Source organism: Mustela nivalis, assembly GCF_964662115.1.
Source record: "Mustela nivalis genome assembly, chromosome: 9".
Taxonomy (NCBI): domain Eukaryota; kingdom Metazoa; phylum Chordata; class Mammalia; order Carnivora; family Mustelidae; genus Mustela; species Mustela nivalis.
In genome coordinates, this window is record NC_139028.1 from 67,960,675 (window position 1) to 67,986,062 (window position 25,388).

Consider the following 25,388-nt stretch of genomic DNA (forward strand, 5'->3'; position numbering starts at 1 on the left):
TTCCATTATTCCATGTCCTCTTCAGCAACAGATAATGTGAATCATTTTAAATTTAGCCATTCCAGGAGTGTAAAATGGAATCACTTTGGGATATTAATTTTCATTTCCATGGTAAATAATGATGGTAAATACCTCTTTATTTGCTATTGAACATTTTTTTTTCCAGGAAGAGGGCTTTTATTTTTGTCTCTCCACTTTTCATGGTTTCTAAACTTTCCATCATGAGCATTATTACTTTTACAATTTGTTTTTCTTCTTTTTTTTTATTAATTTTTTATTTTTTATAAACATATATTTTTAACCCCAGGGGTACAGGTCTGTGAATCACCAGGTTTACACACTTCACAGCACTCACTCAAGCACATACCCTCCCCAATGTCCATAATCCCACCCCTTCTCCCCCAACCCCCTCCCTCCAGCAACCCTCAGTTTGTTTTGTGAGATTAAGAGTCACTTATGGTTTGTCTCCCTCCCAATCCCATCTTGTTTCATTGATTCTTCTCCTACCCACTTAAGCCCCCATGTTGCATCACCACTTCCTCATATCAGGGAGATCATATGATAGTTGTCTTTCTCTGCTTGACTTATTTCGCTAAGCATGATACGCTCTAGTTCCATCCATGTTGTCGCAAATGGCAAGATTTCATTTCTTTTGATGGCTGCATAGTATTCTATTGTGTATATATACCACATCTTCTTGATCCATTCATCCGTTGATGGACATCTAGGTTCTTTCCATAGTTTGGCTATTGTGGACATTGCTGCTATAAACATTTGGGTGCACGTGTCCCTTTGGATCACTACGTTTGTATCTTTAGGGTAAATACCCAATAGTGCAATTGCTGGGTCATAGGGCAGTACTATTTTCAACATTTTGAGGAACCTCCATGTTGTTTTCCAGAGTGGCTGCACCAGCTTGCATTCCCACCAACAGTGTAGGAGGGTTCCCCTTTCTCCGCATCCTCGCCAGCATCTGTCATTTCCTGACTTGTTGATTTTAGCCATTCTGACTGGTGTGAGGTGATATCTCATTGTGGTTTTGATTTGTATTTCCCTGATGCCGAGTGATATGGAGCACTTTTTCATGTGTCTGTTGGCCATCTGGATGTCTTCTTTGCAGAAATGTCTGATCATGTCCTCTGCCCATTTCTTGATTAGATTATTTGTTCTTTGGGTGTTGAGTTTGCTAAGTTCTTTATAGATTCTGGACACTAGTCCTTTATCTGATATGTCGTTTGCAAATATCTTCTCCCATTCTGTCAGTTGTCTTTTGATTTTGTTAACTGTTTCCTTTGCTGTGCAAAAGCTTTTGATCTTGATGAAGTCCCAATAGTTCATTTTTTCCCTTGCTTCCCTTGCCTTTTGCGTTGTTCCAAGGAAGATGTTGCTGCGGCAGAGGTCGAAGAGGTTGCTGCCCGTGTTCTCCTCAAGGATTTTGATGGATTCCTTTCACACATTGAGGTCCTTCATCCATTTTGAGTCTATTTTTGTGTGTGGTGTAAGGAAATGGTCCAATTTCATTTTTCTGCATGTGGCTGTCCAATTTTCCCAGCACCATTTATTGAAGAGGCTGTCTTTTTTCCATTGGACAGTCTTTCCTGCTTTGTCAAAGATTAGTTGACCATAGATTTGAGGGTCTATTTCTGGGCTCTCTATTCTGTTCCATTGATCTATGTGTCTGTTTTTGTGCCATTACCATGCTGTCTTGATGATGACAGCTTTGTAATAGAGCTTGAAGTCTGGAATTGTGATGCCACCAACGTTGGCTTTCTTTTTCCATATCCCTTTGGCTATTGGAGGTCTTTTCTGGTTCCATATAAATTTTACCATTATTTGTTCCATTTCTTTGAAAAAGATGTATGGTACTTTGATAGGAATTGCGTTAAATGTGTAGATTGCTTTAGGTAGCATAGACATTTTCACAATATTTATTCTTCCAATCCAGGATCATGGAACATTTTTCCATTTCTTTGTGTCTTCCTCAATTTCTTTCATGAGTACTTTATAGTTTTCTGAGTATAGATTCTGTGTCTCTTTGGTTAGGTTTATTCCTAGGTATCTTATGGTTTTGGATGCAATTGTAAATGGGATTGAATCCTTAATTTCTCTTTCTTCTGTCTTGCTGTTGGTGTAAAGAAATGCAACTGATTTCTGTGCATTGATTTTATATCCTGACACTTTACTGAATTCCTGTATAAGTTCTAGCAGTTTTGGAGTGGAGTCTTTTGGGTTTTCCACATATAGTATCATATCATCTGCGAAGAGTGATAATTTGACTTCTTCTTTGCCGATTTGGATGCCTTTAACTTCCTTTTGTTGTCTGATTGCTGAGGCTAGGACCTCTAGTACTATGTTGAATAGCAGTGGTGATAATGGACATCCCTGCTGTGTTCCTGACCTTAGCGGAAAAGCTTTCAGTTTTTCTCCATTGAGAATGATATTTGCGGTGGGTTTTTCATAGATGGCTTTGATGATATTGAGGTATGTGCCCTCTATCCCTACACTTTGAAGAGTTTTGATCAGGAAGGGATGCTGTACTTTGTCAAATGCTTTTTCAGCATCTATTGAGAGTATCATATGGTTCTTGTTCTTTCTTTTATTGATGTGTTGTATCACATTGACTGATTTGTGGATGTTGAACCAACCTTGCAGCCCTGGAATAAATCCCACTTGGGCGTGGTGAATAATCTTTTTAATGTACTGTTGAATCCTATTGGCTAGTATTTTGTTGAGTATTTTCGCATCTGTGTTTATCAAGGATATCGGTCTATAGCTCTCTTTTTTATCAGCAGCATATATACTATATATACCTATTCCCATAGCTATTCCCACATTTAATAACAACAACTACAAAGTCAATGATAAGTACTAAGTAAGTAAATACTTGAAATATTTATGTCTCAAAAGGACTTTGGGGACTCAAGAGGCTCAAGTCTTTCCATTATAATAACTGTTCTGCTGGGAATTAAATTCTAGCTGCCTAATTACATGGATTTCTTGTCATCCTAATTTAAGGCTATGCTGCAAATCCCTTTAATTTTTTTAATATTGAATTATAGTTTAATGTCTCATTTAATATTTTAATTATAAAGTTCTTATTTTTTAGAGTCTGAATATTTACATATGAATACTTAAAGGCTATAATAGGCTCCAGAAAAATATTTTCAATTTTGTTTATTCTATACTTTACAAATATGTTTAAACCCCTCCCCCCCCCAGAACACTCAATTTTGGTATCATCCATTAGCAATTTCTACCATTTGAGAACTTTCCTGCTGCACTGTAGATTTTCATTTCTGAGGCTTTGCTAAATGTCACTAGGTGGAAAATGAGTAATCCAAATAGAAATGTGCCATAGACAACATTCAACCTGCTTAATTATTTTGTTTGACTTACTCAATATTTTACAGTACATTTAAACACAGGTAGGTGCATAATTAGAGCAAATCCACAAATCCCCATATACCACATTTGTGAGACTTTTTTCTGAAGACATTTAATTTGTCATCTCTGAGAATGGCTCCTGTCTCTACCTCCACAGCAGACAGCAGCTATTGGAGAGGGCTTTGAGGATACAAAGACATTCATTCACTATTATGATATTCCCTCCAATAGAGCTCTCCAAAGATTAAATATTATGAACATGGGGGTGGGACAAAATATGACACTGTCTTAATCACATGAATCCTGTTGTTCCTACAGTCACATGCATGGAATTTTTGGTTCTTTATAAACTCACTGACACACCAAAACTGGGCTTAAATAGTGAAAGGAGTTTAACTGATATTCTGCCTGCTGAGAATTGCTACTTACTATCTACATATTTAAAACTGAGGTCAACACCTACCCTCATAACTAAAATACACAAAAATAAAACTCACTCCCATTATGTTCTCTATCTCCTTGAATAGCACCAATATTTGTCTATTTGCCCAACACAGAATCCTGGCTCTCTTTCATCTCCCAAATCACATCAAACACTGTTCCCTGTTTACAGTATATGCCATTGCCTCTCCATGCCCACTACTATTTGTTTATATCAGGCTAGCATCATCTTTCACTCTGCTTACTTGAAACTCTAATATGTCCCTCCAACCAATTCTCCATTGTGATATTATGGAAATTCCCCTAAAACACAAGTACACTTTACATAATTCCTAGCACTGTTGACAGAGTATCAAGTTTGGGATGTGTCTTGGACAGAAAAACAAGATGTCCAGAACCTGGTTAGTTCTATATTTGGGAAGTTTTTATTTATTTTTTTTTAATTTTTATTTCTTTTCAGCGTAACAGTATTCATTGTTTTTGCACCGCACCCAGTGCTCCATACAATCCATGCCCACTCTAATACCCACCACCTGGTTCCCCCAACCTCCCACCCCCTGCCCCTTCAAAACCCTCAGATTGTTTTTCAGAGTCCATAGTCTCTCATGGTTCACCTCCCCTTCCAATTTCCCTCAACTCCCCTCGCCTCTCCATCTCCTCTTGTCCTCCATGCTATTTGTTATGTTTATATTTGGGAGGTTTTTAAACCATTTCTCACTTTCTACTCCAGGGTCTTCTGCTACATATTAAGGCAGAGAATTAATTCCATGTTTTTCCATGACCTGAAAGAATAACATGGATGAGTTTGGAGTCCTCACACAGTGTGAAAATAGTAACCAGCAACTATGAAGATGGCCTATTGCAACACCACTCAATCCCATCCTTCCTTCTTTGTCCTTCTGGGGATTCCAGCCTTGGAAAATTTTCATCTCTATATTGGTTTCCCTTTTTGCACTGTATATCTGATTGCTTTCCTGGGGAACATTATAATCCTCTTTATTATTCAGACTGAGCCTAGTCTCCATCAGCCCATGTTTTACTTCCTGGCAATGTTGGCCTTCACTGACCTAAGCCTATCCACTGCCACTATCTCCAAGATGCTGGGCATCTTCTGGTTCAATTTCAGGGAAATACTTTTTGATGCCTGCTTTACACAGATGTTTATGATTCATCCATGCACTGGCCTAAAGTATGGGATACTCACAGTCATGGCTATATACTGCTACATTGCCATCTGCAATCTCCTGAGATATACCATGATACTTACGAACAAGGTGGTGACCATTCTAAGTATAGTCATGATTGTAAGATCTTTAACCTTTGTTATTCCTTGTGTGTTCCTCCTCTTGCTATTGTCATTCTGTGGTGCCCATATCATCCCCACACCTATTGTGAGCACATGGGCATTGCCCATCTTTCCCGTACCAGTATCAGAACCAATAGTTTATTTGGGATGGTTGCCTTTTCTGTGGGATTTATTGACCTTATCATAATTGGTTTCTCCTATGTGAAGATACTCTACACAGTCTTTCATTTACCATCATGGAATGCCCAATTCAAGGCTCTCAACACCTGAGACTCCCATGTCTGTGTCATGCTCATCTTCTACATCCCAGAATTTTTCTCTTTTCTGACCCACCGCTTTGGTCATAGCATCCCTGGCTATATTCATATATTTCTGGTGAATCTATATATGATGGTTCCCCCAGCACCCAACCCTGTTATCTATGGGGTCAGGACAAAGCAGATCTTAAGAATTCTTAAGAATTCTTAACCCTAAAGCTTTTTGATCATCAGTTGCCCAAGCCTTGATTGATCACACACACACACACACACATATATATATATATATATATATATATATATATATAACACACACACACACATTCTATATAGTTTGTGTGAGAGAGAGTGTATGTGTGTGTAGCAGTTGGGTTCAGCTAAAAGGAAAAACAAAATCACAATGCAAAGTTTATATTCTAAACACTTTCAAGTACTATTGCATTATACCTGTGCTTTATCCCCTACTGACTTTTTAAACTAACATGACAAAAACTTTACCAGAGACATCACTCATTATGTTCTTGCCCTCATTACATGTCCATGGTCATTGCTCCACTATTGGCTGCGTTGTATGTATGTGATTCAAACTTACTTTTCAAAACTAACTAAACTGAAATATAAGAGAATTAGTCAATTCACAAAAGGAAATTAAAAACTTAAATGGAAACTTATGTGCCAGGAGAATTATCATATATAACAAGTTATGTGAGATTTATACTTTATGTATATATATATATGTATATATATACATATATATATACTTTTTATACACTTATTTATATATACTTTTTAAAATATATTTTTCCATTCAGGTGACAAAAAAGTGTGACTTTCTAAAAGAAAATATCTCTGGACCCCTGGAAGCAAACTGAGGGTTACAGAAGGGAGGTGGGATGGGAGGACAGGGTAGCCAGGTGATGGGTATTAAGGAGGGCATGTGTTATGATGAGCACTGGGTGTTATACACAACTAATGAATCATTGAACACTACATCAAAAAATAATGATGTACTATATGTTGGTTAACTGAATATAATTTAAAAAAGAAAGGAAAGAAAATAGCTAGAAAGATAACCTCATTTCCTCAACAAGCAATCTCTGAAGTTAATATTATTCTCTTAAGTCTGGCCTCTGGTGTTTCTTATGTACTTCCTAGTGACCCACATACCTCAATACCTATTGAGGTAAAGAAAGATTGAATCCAGGGGCATCTGGGTGTCTCAGTGGGTTAAACCTCTGCCTTCAGCTCAGGTCATGATCTCAGAGTCCTGGGATCAAGCCCTGCATTGGAACCTCTGCTCAGCAGTTAGCCTGCTTCCCCCTCTCTCTGCCTGCCTCTTTGCCTACTTGTGATCTCTCTGTGTCAAATAAATAAATAAAATCTTTTTTAAAAAGTTTGAATCCAGTGAGAACTCAATAACATCTCAAATATTTTTCCATCACACATGCAGGGATATTCTGTAATATAACTTGCTTCTAGCACCATTATTAAAACAATGGTCACCAAGATGAATCAGGATAGAACTTTGGTAGTAGACAGATACAAATGATAACCCAAGGAATCGGAAATATATCACCATAACTTCTATCCATCACTATTTGAAAACTGTTTTTCAAGTTTTTAATTCCTGAATGCTTTGGTCCTTCCCCAACCAGGAGCCCAGCAAGCTTCTCCAGACAGAAGGTACTCCCAGCAGAATCCCAGGTATCTGCAGAATTGTGTTGGTATATAATGAAAGCACAGAAGGGACAGGGCAGAGCACTGATCATTAGCCTACACCTATACTAGTCATATCTTCCCATTCCTGTGAGTTAGCTCTGTCCTGCCACTAGTTCTCCAAGATGGTGCCTACCACAATTTCTCAGGAAACATTTTTTTTTTAAGATTTTATTTATTATTTGACAGAGACAGAGACAGAGACAGCAAGAGAGGGAATACAAGCAGGGGGCAGTGGGAGAGGAGAAGCAGTCTTCCTGCTGAGCAGGGAGCCAGATGCTGGACTCCATCCCAGGAGCCTGGGATCATGATCTGAGCCAAAGGCAGATGCTTAATGACTGAGCCACCCAGGCGCCCCTCTCAGAAAAGATTTAAGATATTCCTGCTACTACATTTGGTTCAGAAACTGTAAATAATGTACCCCACCTCACTCCTTTACAACTCATTCTAGATTTCTCCCACATACAATTAGAGTTTCTAGAAGTCACAACTTCTAGCCCTCATTGTTCATTGTCTCTTCTTCCCTGACACAGCCTCTGAAGTGGGCATTAATATAAGCCATTTTAGATCTGCAAGTTTTGTGTCAAATCCCCTTAGATTTAGAATACCCCTTAGGCTATTCACATATTTTCCCCTAACCTCTGATTTTGAAATCTTACTAAGCCTCTCTTTACACCAAGTTGATGACCAGTTGTACTGCTCGTAGCACTGTCTCCATCTTTGTGGTTGACCCATGATTGAGGCTGCATGTGGCAACAGTCTACTTCTACCCTACACATCATGAACTGACTCATTTATTAATAAACCTGAGATTTTTCCTCCCCTTCTATATACTCATAGGGAACCTTCATGAGGCCCCAGGTGTTCATTGTTGGGGTCTGTTATCAAAGGAACAAGACTGAGACAAAGTGAAAGTTATGCAAAGCTTTATTCTATGCCACGCATTAGAAGTCAGACTGACCGGCAGGGTGGCCTCCAAAGAGAGTGACCCCATCCCAATCTCACAGGCTGGTTTTATAGGACATAACCACAGACCCAAGGTATGTGGCTTCTATTGTTAAGCCATTTACTCCTAGAATCAATACCCAGAACTGTTACCTGGAACTGCTGGGGTGTTTATTCCTGGAATGAAGTCCATGGATGTAAACAACAATATGGCAATATGAAGTCGCTCTGGCTAAGCAGACCCTAATAGTTAAACAGGTTTTAACATTAAATTGGCCCTAACATTCATGTAAATTTGGTAAGCCAAATAAGGTCTGGGGCAACAGCTAGTGTAATGTGTGCAATCTGTAGTTGCTATAGTCAACTCCAAAAATACTATTCTTTTGATAGAATTAGTTACTGCTATGTCTGTACAAGTTTATTTTTTCTTGCTTCAGACAGTTGGAGCTATATTTTGAATGGTAGCTAGTTCTCTGGTGAAGTCTTTCCTACAAACTCCACGGGAACTGCTCCTTTTTGGTTCAGGGGTAATATAGGATGCATTGATGAATAAGTTACTGCTGTGAACAACTGGGGCTCCAACCCATCAGGAACTTAAAAGAGACTGATTAGGGACACCAGGGTGGCTCAGTGTTTTAAAGCCTCTGCCTTTGGCTCAGGTCATGATCCCAGGGTCCTGGGATAGAGCCCTGCATCAGGCTCTCTGCTTGGCAGGGAGCCTGCTTCCTCCTCTCTCTCTGCCTGCCTCTCTGCCTATTTGTGATCTCTGTCTGTCAAATAAATAAATAAATAATCTTTAAAAAGAGACTGATTAAAAACAAGGTTCTATCTATATTTGTGTTTTAATAGTTAACAGAATTCTCAGGGCTTAGAAACTCTCCAATTTGAGACATCTGGTGGCTCAGTTGATGAAACTTCTGACTCTTGGTTTTGGCTCAGGTCATAGTCTCATGAGTGGTGAACTCCAGTCCTCTTCCAGCTCCACACTCATCAGGAGTCGGCTTGAAGATTCTCCCTCTGTCCTGCCCCCTACTGGCGCTCTCTCTCTCTCTCTCTCTCTCTCTCACTTTCTCCCCCCACCTCAAACAAATAAATAAATCTTCAAAAAACAAAAAATGGGATTGGGAGGGAGACAAACCATAAGTGACTCTTAATCTCACAAAACAAACTGAGGGTTGCTGGGGGGAGGGGGTTTGGGAGAAGGGGGTGGGATTATGGACATTGGGGAGGGTATGTGCTTTGGTGAGTGCTGTGAAGTGTGTAAACCTGGTGATTCACAGACCTGTACCCCTGGGGATAAAAATATATGTTTATAAAAAATAAAAAATTTAAAAATAAATAAATAAATAAATAAAATAAAAAAGAATCTGTCTATTTCATACAAACAATGCTCAGGTATTATGTGTTTGATATTTTAAATTATTATTACTGGCCCATGTTTTAATCCTTATCATCTTTAAATCATTAGAAGAGCTATGTGTGCATACCATAAACTATGAAACCCTGGATCCAAAAGATAAATGTCCAAAGCACAAACTAACCTACTGCAGAGAATTTTGGAGTCTCTTAAATCTAAACAAACTCATTGTTAATTGTTGCACAATGCTCCATATCAAATCCCTGTCCTCCTGCAATGCATATTTCCAAAGACCACCCAGTTGCAGAACCAATAATAAATCACAAGCAACTTTCCATCATTCAGGATTGAAATTTCATTCCAATTTCTTTGTCTCAAATATGTTCCCTTTCCCCATATGGAAATAAGAATAAGAACACATTACACTTTGCACAACTCTATCCAAAATATCCATAGTTGTGTATATATGAATGTAAATGCATGACCTAATAACAGCTGTATATTCAGGAACATAATTATTTAACTGTAAAGCCTACCCCAAGGAATCCCAGCCTTTTGTAAAAATAGGATATTGTGTATGAGGAAAAAGCAAATGGGATCAAGCATATTGTTAAAGAAGAAGTTAGAGAAAAGGGGACTACAATGAATCTTAAGTTTTATTAAAGAAGACACAATATCCAAATTACCCAGGTTGAATTACAACTCATAGATATGTATTTCAGCCTATTCACACATTATTGACTCAAAATTCATCCTATAGTATGAATGCAGAGATCCAGTTGTCCTTACTACCACACTTTCTTTAATAACCTCTGTATTCCTTGCTTGATCTCCTGGGTTCGCACTCCATAAACAATGGGGTTGAGGGCTGAGAAGATGACATGGTGGAGAACATTGAGCAAGACTGGCACATCAGGGGAGACCTTCTTCTTCACCACAAGAGTGAGCACAAAGACCAGAAGGATGGTGCTGAAGAAGAGGATAAGAATGAAATGGGAGCCACAAGTGCTCAGGGCCTTGGCCACAGCACCCTCTGACTTGAGTTTCAGCACAGCTCGAAGGATGAGGCTGTAGGAGAGGAAGATGAGGATGAGATCAGATCCTAGTAGTGTCCAGCCTACAGCAAACTGGTAGAGGCGATTAATGGTGATATCATCACAGGAGAGCTTGGAGACTGACATACTGGCACAGATACAGTTCTCAATGACATTTCTCCCACAGTAATTGAGTCGGGATGATAGAATGGGGATAGGCACTGTTAAAATACCATTTCTGGCCAAAATAAAAACAGAAGCCTTGGCTACAAATTGGTCAGTGATTACAGATGGGTACCTCAGTGGGTGGCAAATGGCCACATAGCGGTCATAGGCCATGACCATAAAAGTGCAAGACTCTATGGCAAGGAAGCAATTCATGATGTACATCTGGAGGAAGCAGGCATAGAAGCTGATGGACTTGAGGTCAAACCAAAATATGGCAAGGACTTTGGGGATGACAGTGAGGCAGACCACAATGTCCAACAGTGAGAGAATGCTGAGTAGGTAGTACATGGGCTCATGCAGATAGACCTCTAGCCGGATGGTGACCAGAAGAACACCATTGGCCCCCATGGCCAGGAGGAAGAGGAAGCTGAGGAACAGGGACAACCAGAAGTTCCAGCTGGGGGACCTGACCAAACAATTCAGGAGGAAGTCTGAAACCTCAGTGGAGATGGTGCTGTTTGGGTGTGCTATCATCTTTTATCATATATTTCAATAGTTTTCTTTTAGTGATCTGTAAAATTAAGGTAAAAATTAGGTACTGATGGGGTTATGGACATTGGGGAGGGTATGTGCTATGGTGAGTGCTGTGAAGTGTGTAAACCTGGTGATTCACAGACCTATACCCCTGAGGCTAATAATACATTATGTGTTTATAAAAAAAATTTAAATATTAAAAAATTAGCTACTGACTCAAGACACATGAATTTAGAATAATTTGCTTCTCTTGGGTGAAACCCATGAGTCCTAGCAGGTCATCCAGAGCCATGTGAATTTATCTGTGTATTCTTTGTGACATGATTCTAGGACATTCCTATCACTTTAAGCAGTATAAAGTACTGGGGAAATACAGTTTGTTTATACAGGTTTAATTTCTTCAAGATTTATTTTTAATAGAAGTGTTTAAGAGAATTCCTATTTCTCAACAGAAACTAAAGAGAAGAGAAGGAATTACTTAGTAAACTACTTTCTGACAGTTTTGTCCCCAAGTTTGTAAGTGTAAGTTTATTCCTTTTTGTTTTTGTTTTTGTTTTTTAATGATGACATAGACTACAATATGACAATTTAGCTATAGCAATATGCCCAGATAAGTAATATAGCCTGACACAAATAAGGACTCAAATCCATGTCCCTAGATCTCCATGCCACACCCATTCTGAGTTTCTGGCTGTAGTTTGCCTTAATTATAGACCTAAAAGATGATACCCTGGTAATAAAGTTAGTCTTCATGATCTCTAAGCAGTCATTTAATGAGGGAGGTGTGGATCCTGCCAAATAACCCAACTTCCTCCCTCTCTACATCTTCATATTATTAAGATTCTTAATTTTGAGAAGATATAACCTTAAGAGGAGAAGGAGAAATTCCACATAGCAGTGTGAGAGCCATACCTGCCATTAGAAAAAGTGAAAATTTGATTGTTCTGCTTGTAATAGTGTGAGGGTGATGAAGACTTACAGTTTTCACATCCCTTTTCTATTTTATTTTTCCATCTTCAATATAATATTCCAGGTACACATTCCCCTGCTACCAGACACAGTTTAATGTTGCCAGGTTCTCTTATCACTTAACCTCTTTCCCTGGCATTATGTTAGGTAACATTGACAAAGAAACTGTCCTTCCTCTCAGGAGGTAAAAGTAAAACCACTCAGGGGACAATAAGTAATAGTAAGAACATATGCAAGAGTCTTACACAAACTATGAAGAGAGTGTAGGGTTGGCTGAGTCACTCTGATGTGGGACTTTGGCTGGTGAAAAGGAATTGTAAATGAAGTGAATTGGTCCTCTCCTTTACATGAAGGATGAAGGATTCTAAAGTTCTCATCCCCCTGAATTGTGAAAAAAAGTTGAAAGATGGATGTAGGTTGGCCAAAGGTAAGGGTCAGGTCTTTCTGGGGTCCTTCAAATCATGCAGTCCATTGTAGCTAAATCTGTGTAGGCATTGCGCCAAGACCTCTGTTTAAGTGTTATTTTCTGGGTATAGAAACACTTTTTCATTGGAAGTTTAAGTACTTTCCTCTTTTTCACTCTTTGGATTTACTATATATCATAAATTTCATATTAGTTTGGGAAGTTTAATTGTACTCAAATATTCTAGGGCTTTATCCCATTGAATTATTTGGCATCCAGTAAGATATGTTATAATATCACATCACCAACAAGGGAATTTATATCTCCCAATCTTGTCCACCCATACTGTATCACACTGATCTTACTACTTCTACAGTAGGTTGGGTTGGAGCAATTTCTAGGACTCTCTGGATCTCATGAATAATTGTATGATAATGTGTGTGCCTCATCAGTCTTATAAAAACAAACAAACAAACAAATCTCACCCATGATACAATGAATTGTTTTGACTACAGAATTTGATGGAGAAAAAATAGTATTGGAGTGGGGATAGGATGGCAAGAAAGGGGGTTTTATTAAAACCATGAACCTAGATCTGAATGATATTTTATACCATTGGGAACACTTTTTTTTTCCCTTGGAGAGGTCCAAATAGTACTTTTGTTTCCAGTCATTATTTTCTATTCTCCAACTTCTGTTTCAGTCCTGCTCAGCTGGCTCCTGTTAGATTCTCCCCATGATAGAGATCCTGCTAGTGTCTGGGGCTTACCCTCAGAGGAGGGAGGACTGGTATTTCCTTCCAGGGTTCCTCTCTTCACTCCTGATCCTCTGCTTCCCCACGCAAGTGTTTGTGCAGCTGGTGTCCCATCTGATATGTAGAAGAGATTTAGATGACCTTCCAATTCTTGTTCTCTTGCTAATAGAATACGTGAGTAGTGACTTTGGCAATTTTGGATGAATTTTAAACACATTATTTCATTTGTGACATGTAACATTCTGTCATAGGTAGGGTTAAGTCAACCCTTTATTTTTTTTTAATTTGAATAAATTGATTTATTTCTGATAAGTAATAATAAAATTTTAAGTCCTTAATGTTTATAAGAAAATGGACAGTTGATAAATTGTCCAAATACCTGAGTCATGCATATTCCTGATTAGTTGACATTTTAGAATTATAATTTTATCACCTTATCATTTCAAATTTAAAATACCTAGATCTAATTTTATTTGAAGCTTCCTTACCTTGCGATAGGAAGTGAAACCATCACTCAGTTTAATTATCATATTGCATTAAAAAATGTTTTAGTAGACAAAATTTGTGTGAATTTTGTGAATTCATTAATCTAACTCAATGTTCTGTATTTTTTTCAATCTACCAATGCCCTTACTGGAATGAAACAATGATTATCTCTATGACTAAAAATGCTGATACTGACAATGTTAAAAATCTCTTCTGATCTTTGTTTTTCCACAAATGAAATTTTGCCATAAAATGGAACATTCCAATGAGATTAAATTAATGAATGATTTTGTATTACTTATGACAGGGTGTTACATTTTCTGAGCACAAGAGCCTGATGTAGGCTTCCCATGTGTTTTAATGAACTAAATCCAATACAACTATAGACTCAAACATCTGAGTAGATGATATACTCCTAGAGTAAGCTGACATGCTCATATGGTCATGTGTTATTCTTTGTCTTTAGGGTTAAATTCCTAAATTTTATAGTCCATTTTTTGATATGTGAAAAGTCTTCAAAATCAATCATCTATTTATTTGCCTATCTATAAACTAACTTCCTTTGTAAACAGAAATACTGGCTTTATTTTACTTTATTTTTTTTACTAGTATACATTTCTTTATTTTATCAACAAAAGCTAGCATTACTTGAACTATTACAACAAAACCAAATTATAAATTCCATGTGGGAAGCAATTATTATATTTTCATCTTTCCTTGACACAGAGCAGTCTCTTTTAGAATCCATATAGATATCTAATAAAGTATTCCTGATATTTACAGTAAAAATAGTACTGCTTGATTTTGTGAGGAGTCTATTCCTGTCAGTATGCTTTGATTCCCATATATTTCTCTACTAAATTCTCCCTCTCGGTTTTATCATCCACTTCCCATGTCAATCTTTAAAAAAAAAAAAAAACAGCTCAAAAAAAAAAAAAAGTCAATCCTTTAAACAATTTATCTTTTGAAATGGGCAAATTGAGGGGCACCCAGGTGGCTCAGTCATTAAACATCTGACTTTGGCTCAGGTCATAATCCCAGGGTCCTTGGATCAAGCCCCACATCAGGCTCCCTGCTTAGCAGGATGCCTGCTTCTCCCTCTCTCTCTCCCACTCCCCCTACTTGTGTTCCCTCTCTTGCTGTGTCCCTCTCTGTCAAATAAATAAATAAAATCTTAAAAAATAAAAATTTTAAAAATGGGCAAATTGAGATTCAGTGATACTATGTGTATTTCCACAGTTTAATTAATAGGGTTCAGATGTGGAAGAAACAAAAAATAGTACCAAATCACTGAATATATGAATATGCCTTTGTCCTATGTCACCACAATAATGTGGAAATGCATGTCCTATCTAGAATTTTGTTTTATATGCTTTAGGTTTCTCTCTCTCATAATCCCTCATGTACCTACAATTCCTGGACAGTTTTACAGAAATATGGAAACTCCCTTTTTCTTGTACTTATAACTCTGACCCCTATTTCCAATGTTTAGAGTATAATTTTCTTCCTGTTTCCTTTTTGTTTGTGTCCCTTATTGATCATGATGAGGATAATGATTATTATTATTGTAGGAAGTACCTAACTCCAAAAACTCAGAGGGAACTTGAGAGAGCTCTCTTAAATATTATTTAGGACGTTATTGAGTACAACCAATAATGGGTACCTCACTGATCTTCTGGGCATAATTTTCTGTTTTTATGGCATAGCTTTTAGAAATGGAGCTTAAGCTGAGGAACTACTTTCTGACTTCCAGTGACCCAATTGTCAGCTCTGTCTTCAACCTCTAATGTTATTTAGATTAAATTTAATTCTTCCCTCATAACCCAAGCATTTGTGTGCAGATTCTTTCCCCTAAAGCCTGGAAATTTTAATATGTACATATGAAAACTTCAGATCATCTAGGGATGCCTGAGTGTCTCCTAAGCAACTGACTTTTCAGCTCAGGTTGTGATCTCATGGTCCTGGGATTGAGCCCAACCTCTGGCTCACCTCTCAGCCAGAATCCACTTCTCCTCTCTCTGTGGCTCCTCCACTTGTGCTCACTCTCTCTCAAATAAATAAATAAAATCTTTAAAAAGGAAAAGAAAAGAAAGAAACAAAGGAGGAAGGAAGGAAGGAGAAAGAAAACTCCAAATCATCTCAACTAAGCTCCACAAGATGTACTTTCCAGGATCCCCAACCCCATTAATCTCCTACAGACAAATACCTGCTTCTCTGCATCTCTGGCACCACCCAGCAAAAGATCAGAAAAGGAAAAAGAAGGGCAAAAGAGAAGGTCCCAGAACATAGGTTCTTACATTTGCTTCCTGACCTGAGACAGGATGCAGTCTCTACTACCCCATTTTCAGAATACTTCAGCCATACTGACTCAGGAATGGTCAGAGCACAGATCTGGATGGAAGAGGAAGGTCTCCTCTATGTTCTAGCTACTCTTAGCATAACTGCCCCTCAGGCACTCTTTACTCTGACTCACCTACAGAGGATGTGTGCAGGGGGGCTGGCCCCACCAATATTGGAGTTCTGGTTTGTTCCTGAAACATCTGGTGTAGTTATAACTCTAGAGCCTCAGAGACTTTGCCCCCTGGGAAATCTCCATTCCTACTTCCCTGTGCCTCAAAGCCCTTCTTGTGACAGACAAGCAAACAGGTAGGAGGAAAAAAAATTATTTTCTTTCTCTCTAAAAGATAGGACCTCTTGTAATCCAGCCCTTCACTGACTGTGTGTTCTTTTTTTTTTTTTTTAAGATTTTTGCTTTTTTATTTGACAGAGAGAATGCCATAGAGTACAAGCAAGGCAGGGGAATGGGGAGTTGGGAAATGGCAGAGAGAGAGGGAGAAGCAGACTCCCCACTGAGCAGGGAACCCAACATGGGACTCCATCCCAGGACCCTGGGATTATGATTTCAGCAGAAGTTCAGCAGGTCAGCAGAAGCTGAAATGACTGAGTTACCTAGGTGTTCTGACTGTGTGTTCTGTAGTCACTTAATCTCCTGGGTGTAGGGGTGTTACATCACACAATTTTGCACATGTATAGTGGTGACTTTAGTGGGTCCAACAATCTCACTCTCAAGTTTTCATGCTTCCAGCACACAATTGTTAGATAAGTACCTTCCAAATGATGCTATCAAATGGATTGATGTTAAGTTATCATCATTTTTATGATGGCATCATAATGATAATAATGCTAGAAGAACTTTAAAAAAATTATCCTGAGAAAATGCAATTTGTTTTTCAAAGAGATCATATAGTGATTTTTGCTATAATGAAAAATTTTTCAAATGGGATGTATATACAACTGTAAACTACAAAACACAATTTGTTTAATTTTCATTTTCATTTTGAGCTTCATGTGAATTAGTCACATCTCTCAAATTATAGGAGCAAGCATCATCCATTTCTTTTTATTTTCTTTCTTTATTTTTCATTATTTTAAAAAACTGATTATAGTCAACACAAAATGTTACATTAGTTTCAGGTATGCAACATGGTGATTCAATAGTGTATATAGTTATGCTATGCTCACAAGTGTAGCTACCACCTATCACCATATAATGCTATTACAGTACCATTAACTGATCCCAATGCTGTGCCATCACCACCAGTTTCTTTTGCTCTATTTTTATATTTCTGTCTTCTCCTCATCTCAACATCATTCCTATTTTTTTTCTTTAAAAAAGTTAAAACTCTAGTAGCTTGGGGGTGGAGTCTTTTGGGTTTTCCATATAAAGAATCATGTTATCTGTGAAGAGAGAGAGTTTGACTTCTTCATTGCCAATTTGGATACCTTTTATTTCTCTTTGTTGTCTGATTGCTGTTGCTAGGATTTCTAATACTATGTTGAACAAGAATGGTGAGAGTGGGCATCCTTGTCATGTTCCTGATCTCAACAGGAAGGCTGTGAGCTTTTTCCAATTGAGGATGATATTTGCTGTGGGTCTTTCATAGATTTTATGAAGTTGAGGAATGTTCCCTCTATCCCTATACTTTGAAGTGTTTAAATCAGGAACGGATGTTGGATTTTGTCAAATGCTTTTTCTGCATCGATTGAGAGGACCATGTGGTTCTCTCTTCTCTTATTGATTTGTTCTATCACATTGATTGATTTGCGAATGTTGAACCATCCTTGTAGCCGAGGGATGAACCCACCTGGTCATGGTGGATAATCTTTTTAATGTACTGTTGGATCCTATTTGCTAGGATCTTGTTGAGAATCTTAGCATCCATATTCATCAGTGATATTGGTCTCTAATTCTCCCTTTTGATAGAGTCTTTGCCTGGTTTGGGGATCAGGGTACTACTGGCTTCATAGAAAGAGTCTGGAAGTTTTCCTTCTGCTTCAATTTTTTAGAACAGCTTCAGGAGAATAGGTGTTATTTTTCTTTGAAAGATTGATAGAATTCCCCCAGGGAATCCATCAGATCCTGGACTCTTGTTTTTTGGGAGGTTTTTGATCACTGTTTCAATCTTGTTACTAGATATCAGTCTATTCAGGTTGTAAATTTCTTCCTGGTTCAATTTTGGAAGTTTACAGTTTTCCAGGAATGCACTATGGAGTTTTATGCCTCCATCAGAAAGGATGAATACCCAACTTTTGTATCAACATGGATGGGACTGGAAGAGATTATGCTGAGTGAAATAAGTCTAGCAGAGAGAGTCAATTATCATATGGTTTCACTTATCTGTGAGCATAAGAAATAACATGGAGAACATAGGGAGATGGAGAGGAGAAGGGAGTTGGAGGGGAAGATGAACCATGAGAGACTATGGATTCTGAAAAACAATCTGAGGGTTTTAAAGGGGCGAGGGGTGGGAGGTTGGGGAAGCCTGGTAGTGGGTATTGTGGAGGGCACGTATTGCATGGAGCACTGGGTGTGGTGCATAAACAATGAATTCTGTTACACTGAAAAGAAATTAAACTTAAAAAAAGAAAAAAAGTAAAAACTTCATTCATCTTAAAATATGTCTTTCTAATAGATCATAAGTTAGCTTATGTGGCTACCTGTTCATCCATGGGAGAAGGACTTGGATATTGAATTTTATAAATGATATTGGATTATAAATCAGATGCTATTCTTTGTTTTCTCTTAACACTAAATCTTAACCACCATTCATGTTTCTCTGCAAGAGTCATTCTTTTTGGTTGCTGTTCAATTCCCATGATACACATCTTTTTTTAATGTAAGTAGTCAACACCGAAATGACCTATAATTAATTGTTAAGAAAAATATTGTTATGCTACATCCTTGCATACTTATCTTACAGTCCTAAAATATAAGTGTGTATAGGACTGGGTTTCTTTTTTTCACTTATGGGATATAAAATTATTTAATTTCACTAGAAATTGCCAAATTTATCACCAAACTATGAACAAAATATCTTGTTAGTATAACCAAATCTCACTTGAAATTATTATTTTTCACATTTGTTATACCATTTGATTTTTTTTAAAGCTTAATGGATACTGTCATTTACAAATATATTCTCCCATTCCATGGGTTGCCTCTTTGTTTTCTTGACTGTTTCCTTTGCTGTGCAGAAGCTTTTGATTTTGATGAAGTCCCAAAAGTTCATCTTTGCTTTTGTTTCCTTTGCCTTTGGAGACATATCTTGAAAGAAGTTGCTAAGGCTGATATTGAAGAGATTACTGCCTATGTTCTCCTCTAGGATTCTGATGGATTCCTGTCTCACGTTGAGGTCTTTTATCCATTTTGAGTTTATCTTTGTGTACGGTGTAAGAGAATGGTCGAGTTTCATTATTCTACATATAGCTGCCCAGTTTTCCCAGCACCATTTATTGAAGAGACTGTCTTTTTTCCACTGTTTATTTTTTCCTGTTTTGTCAAAGATTATTTGACCATAGAGTTGAGGGTCCATATCTGGACTCTCTACTCTGTTCCACTGGTCTATGTGTCTGTTTTGATGCCAGTACGATGCTGTCTTGGTGATCACAGCTTTGTAGTAAAGCTTGAAATCAGGTAACGTGATGCCCCCCGTGGAATAGGAGAAGATATTTGCAAATGACAGTACAGACAAAAGGTTGATATCCAGGATCTATAAAGAACTCCTCAAACTCAACAAACACAAAACAGATAATCATATCAAAAAATGGGCAGAAGATATGGACAGACACTTCTCCAATAAAGACATATAAATGGCTATCAGACACATGAAAAAATGTTCATCATCACTAGCCATCAGGGAGATTCAAATTAAAACTACATTGAGATATCACCTTACACCAGTTAGAATGGCCAAAATTAGCAAGACAGGAAACAAAATGTGTTGGAGGGGATGTGGAGAAAGGGGAACCCTCTTACACTGTTGGTGGGAATGCAAGTTGGTGCAGCCTCTTTGGAGAACAGTGTGGAGATTCCTCAAGAAATTAAAAATAGAACTTCCCTGTGACCCTGCCATTGCACCCCTGGGTGTTTACCCCAAATATACAGATGTCGTGAAAAGAAGGGCCATCTGTACCCCAATGTTTATAGCAGCAATGGCCACGGTCACCAAACTGTGGAAAGAACCAAGATGCCCTTCAACGGATGAATGGATAAGGAAGATGTGGTCCATATACACTATGGAGTATTATGCCTCCATCAGAAAGGACGAATACCCAGTTTTTGTAGCAACATGGACGAGACTGGAAGAGATTATGCTGAGTGAAATAAGTTAAGCAGAAAGAGTCAATTATCATATGGTTTCACTTATTTGTGGAGCTAACAAATAGCATGGAGGACGTGGGGAGCTAGAGAGGAGAAAGGAGTTGCAGGAAATTGAAAGGGGAGGTGAATCATGAGAGACTATGGACTCTGAAAAACAATCTGAGGATTTTGAAGTGGCAGGGGGGTGGGAGGTCAGGGTACCAGGTGGTGGGTATTATAGAGGGCATGGATTGCATGGAGCACTGGGTGTGGTGAAAAAATAATGATACTGTTATGCTGAAAATAAATAAATGAAAAAAAAAGCTTCATGCATATAAAATAGTATCTCATTATTTTAATTTGATTTTCTCCTGATAACTGAGCAGTGTTCATATACTGTTTATCCATTTGTGATTCTCATATTGTGAATTATATTTTGACACCCTTTGCCTTTTTCTATTCATTTTTGTTTTTCTTGCATATTTACAAAACCTCTGTGTATATCTTAAATCTTAGGGCCCCCTTTTTTGGTTAGATACTACTAGTATCTTCTCTAGTCATATATCTGTGAATTTTAATATATACTTTTTATTATTCAGCAGAAATTCTTTAACTTGTTCAAGTCAAACTTTCTGTTTCACTGTGAATAGATTTTCTCTGGGGATGCTGTTTAGGGAACATTCCACAAGATTGCAAAGGTGCTTTTCTCACTTGTTTTAAATTTTCTGAAACTTAGTGTGTTGTGCTTCATGCTAGTTCCTTTCTTTATTCTTTTCTTTCTTTCTTCTTTTCTTTCTTTCTTCTTTTCTTTCTTTCTTCCTTTCTTTCTTTCATTTCAACTCTTTATTTAAATTCTAGTTAGGTAACAAATAGTGTTTCAGTAGTTTATTTAGTAAGTCATCATTTACATACAACACACAGTGGTCATCACAAGAGCCCTCTTTAATGCCCATCACCATTCCCCCAACCCACATCCTCTCCAGCAACCCTCAATTTGTTCTCTATAGCTAAGATGCTGGTTTTATGGTTTCTCTCTCTCTCTTTTTTTTCTTTTTTGCCCCATGTTCATCTGTTTCATTTCTTAAAATACACATGAGTGAAATCATATGGTATGTCTTACTCTGACTGACATTTCCTTTAGCATAATACAGTCTCTCTCCATCCATGTCATTGCAAAAAGGCAAGATTTCATTATTTTCATGGCTGAGTAATATTCCATTGTAGATCTATACCATTTCTTCTTTATCCATTCATCATTTGATGGACATGTGATCTCTTTCCATAGTTTGGCCACTGTTGCTAATGCTGTTATAAATATTGGGGTGCATGTACCCTTCAAATCAGTATTTTTGTTTCCTTTGAGTAAATACTTAGCAGTGCAATTTCTGAGTCATGGGGTAGTTCTATTTTTAACTCTTTGAGGAACCTCCATACTGTTTTACAGAGTAGCTGCATCAATTTGCATTCCTGTCAACAGCACAATAGGGTTCTCATTTTTGTCCACATCACTGCCAACATCTGTTGTTCATGTTATTGGTTTTAAGATATTGCACATATTTTGAAAATTCATTCATTAATATTATATTTTAACATTCTTTTAAATGTTTTAAAAGTCCATTTTCCAATTGTTTGTTTCTAATATATAGAAATAAATGTGATTTTTATATGTTAACCTTGTATCCTGATACCTCTCTGTATTTATTTTTTTAGTATGTATACTTATTTTAATTAATTTTGTAGGATTTTCCAAATACATTATTGTTTTCTTTAAACAAAGACAATTTTACTTCATTCTTCCCAAACTAAATATTTCACCTTGATTTATTGTGCTGCTTAGGAAATCCAGCACAATGTTAATTAGAAACTAATGATGTACTATATGTTGGCTAATTGTATTTAAATTTTTTTTAAATGCTATGGAATAACGTTTCTGGAGAAAAAAAAGTAAATGTGGCCATTCTTTCTTTTTTTCCCATCTTAAAGAAAACATCATTAAATATTATGTTAGCTGTCCTTTATTTTTTTTTAAAGATTTTATTTATTTATTTGACAGAGAGAAATCACAAGTAGATGGAGAGGCAGGCAGAGAGAGAGAGAGAGAAGCAGACTCCCTGCTGAGCAGAGAGCCGGATGCGGGCCTCGATCCCAGGACCTGAGCCGAAGGCAGTGGCTTAACCCACTGAGCCACCCAGGCGCCCTGTCCTTTATTAATTTGAAAACATTTCTTTCTATTCCTTGTTTATTGAGTACTATAATTTATTATTACCATTAGGTATTCAGTTTTACTAAATATTTTCCTTATTATTATTGAGACAATCATATTTTCCCTCTATTTTGTTGACTTAACTAACTATACTAATTTGCTTTTTAATGGGAAACGAACTTGCAAGAGAAAATTTGGTCATGACCCATTATCCATTTTATATATTGGAGGATTCAATTTTCCAAAAATTCGTTAAATTTTTTTGTGTCCTTATTCCTGAGGGACATTAGTCACTGGTTTCCCTTTTGTGATGTTGTCACCAGGTTATCAGTATCAGGATAAATCTGACTTCATAAAATGAGTTGAAATTTGTTTGCAGTTCATCTATTTGCTAATTTTCTCAAAGATTTTGGGCAGGATTAAAATTATTTCTCTTTTAATTATAGTTATAATATTCATAATTCAAGTCATCTGCAATTGGATGCATATTTGTTTGTTATTTTTGATTTTTATATATATATTTAGTTATAAGTTCATATTCCTTAATTGACATATAGTTATTAATAATTTTCATGTCTTCTTGAGTCAAGTTTAATAATTTATATCTTCTAGGGAATGTGTCCATTTAACACCTAAGTTTTCAAATTTATTTACATAATAAATTCTATATTTTTCATAATAATTCCTATCATTTTAGTGGCTAGAACCTGAAATGGCATCTCCTCTTTCATTACTGATACTGATACTTAAATTTTTTTTGGCAGCCTACTGTGGAGAGATATGTATTGATATAATGACTTTGTTTCCAAAGAGCACTTTTAGGTTTACTTTTCCCTTTTTTCTGTTCACTTTCTATTTTATCAATTTCTGCTCTTATTTTTATTTCTTTCCCTCAACTTCCATTGAGTGTGTTTTCCTAGTTTTAAAAGGTAATGCATATTTAATAAATTTGAGAACCCTTCTTCTCCTAGTACAAATAATTAGTGTTGTATTTTTCTTCTAAGTACTGATAAACCTATATTAAAATATGGCTAGCTACTACTCTAGACAAAAGCAATCTTCCTGGTTCTGCATCTTAGTGACCAACTCACAAGATATAACCTTCACTTCAAGCAAAACCATGGAATAGAGACTTTACTTTCATAAGGCATGAAACTTTTCTTCTTGAACCTCTAATTTGTACAAAGAACCATGATAGACTATGGATTGTGAGAAAGAAACTGAGGGTTTTGGGGGCGTGGGGGTTGGAGGAATGGCTGGGCCTGCTGGTGGGTATTTAGGAGAGCATGTACTGCATGGAACACTGGGTGTGGTGCATGAACAATGAATCTTGGAACACTGAAAAAATAAAAAATTAGAAAGAAATCACTGTCTTGTACTTCCGTCACACCATAAGCATATCTTACCATGGTTAGCCACACTGTTAATGATACTATCTCGTCTGATACTCCTGTGCCCTACTTTATTCAATGAATAAAGGCAGAGATGAATCATAGATGATCTTTTCTCCCAAAGCTTTATGTAGTGACTGACACTCGGACAAAAAGGTTATTATTTCTTTTTAAAGATTTTATTTATTTATTTATTTGACAGAGAAAAAGAGAGAGAGAGACTGAGAGAGGGAACACAAGCAGGGGGAGTGGAAGAGGAAGAAGCAGGCTTCCTGCTAAGCAGGGATCCCCTTGTGGGGCTCCATCCCAGGCTCCTGGGATCATGACCTAAGCCAACAACAGATGTTCAACTACTGAGCTACCCAGGTGCCCCTAAAAAGATTATTATGTTATTTCTCAGCTTTTTTAAAAAAATTTTGATGCCCTAATACTTTCCATAAAGCTTTTTACATAGTTCTCCACAAACTTAAATGATTTGTTGAGATAACACTTTTTTTTTAGCTACTTGGTAACATCTTCAAAGATAAGATCAAGTATCATGCTATTCTCCAGCAACACTCACTCTATTGAGATCTCCAAGCTCTTACAGAGCTGTTTTGTCAGGTTCCCAGCTGGCAGTACTAAATACTTTCCACACCCTATTCTTCCTGGCTATGGGGTCAGTGTTATCCTCCTGACCACTGTCTTGATTCCACATAAGCAATCAGATCCTTAATAGTTATTCATCTACTAGCTCATTGGCAAGAGAGAAAGTCAAGGTCCTTCCTGTCTTTTGAGAAAACCTATACCATTATAGAGTTGATGCTAAGTAGAGAATATGGGGTTACAAGAGATAGTAACTCTGAATCTGAAAAAGGACAGATGGTGCATCCTCCCTCACAAACAAAAGTAGTGGAACAAAGATGAGGAGAAAGGGATTTAGAGACTTAAATTTATAATACTGCAAGGAAAAAATGTTGCTTAGTAACTGGAGGAGTGTCTTTGACTGCTGGAACCTACCAGGGGTCTCCTATTTCACAAAATTTTGGAGTATTTGAACAAACATGGAATTCATGGGGGCATAGTTGGATCAGAGGAGCCCACATATAAAATTGCTTTATTCTCCCTGATGAGGACTCAAATTAAGTCAATTTCAATGAATAAGGGAATATGCCTCAAAACTATGTACTACTTAAAGCTATATTGACCTCTGCACTTCTAAAACATAACATACCTTAGTACAGAGCCACCTTATGTGCAGGTGACACTTTATGAGATACTCTTTTACCCTGCTTTGATGCCAACTTCTCTTTTCATTCAATTTGTAGATTTACTCAGGATGCTTTTACATAATCTTTACAACTATAGTTGACTCCACTTTCATCTTCTATAGCACCCTGAAAATTTCCTTGTTCAATGCC

The 25,388-nt window shown here is 37.2% G+C and overlaps 1 protein-coding gene and 1 pseudogene across 2 annotated transcripts; one reads left to right on the forward strand and one right to left on the reverse strand.

Annotated features, from left to right (window-relative positions):
* The first annotated feature begins 4,676 nt into the window (after positions 1-4,676).
* Positions 4,677-5,599, forward strand: LOC309841252 (olfactory receptor 52E5-like; annotated as a pseudogene). The gene has a single exon. The product of its transcript is annotated as an olfactory receptor 52E5-like (transcript).
* A 4,595-nt stretch (positions 5,600-10,194) lies between these two features.
* Positions 10,195-11,142, reverse strand: LOC309840144 (olfactory receptor 56A3-like; the record flags this gene model as incomplete). The annotated part of the gene is made up of 1 exon (XM_082682210.1): positions 10,195-11,142. One exon carries the CDS (start codon positions 11,140-11,142, stop codon positions 10,195-10,197), a length of 948 nt encoding a protein of 315 aa, XP_082538336.1.
* Between the last annotated feature and the right edge of the window lie 14,246 nt (positions 11,143-25,388).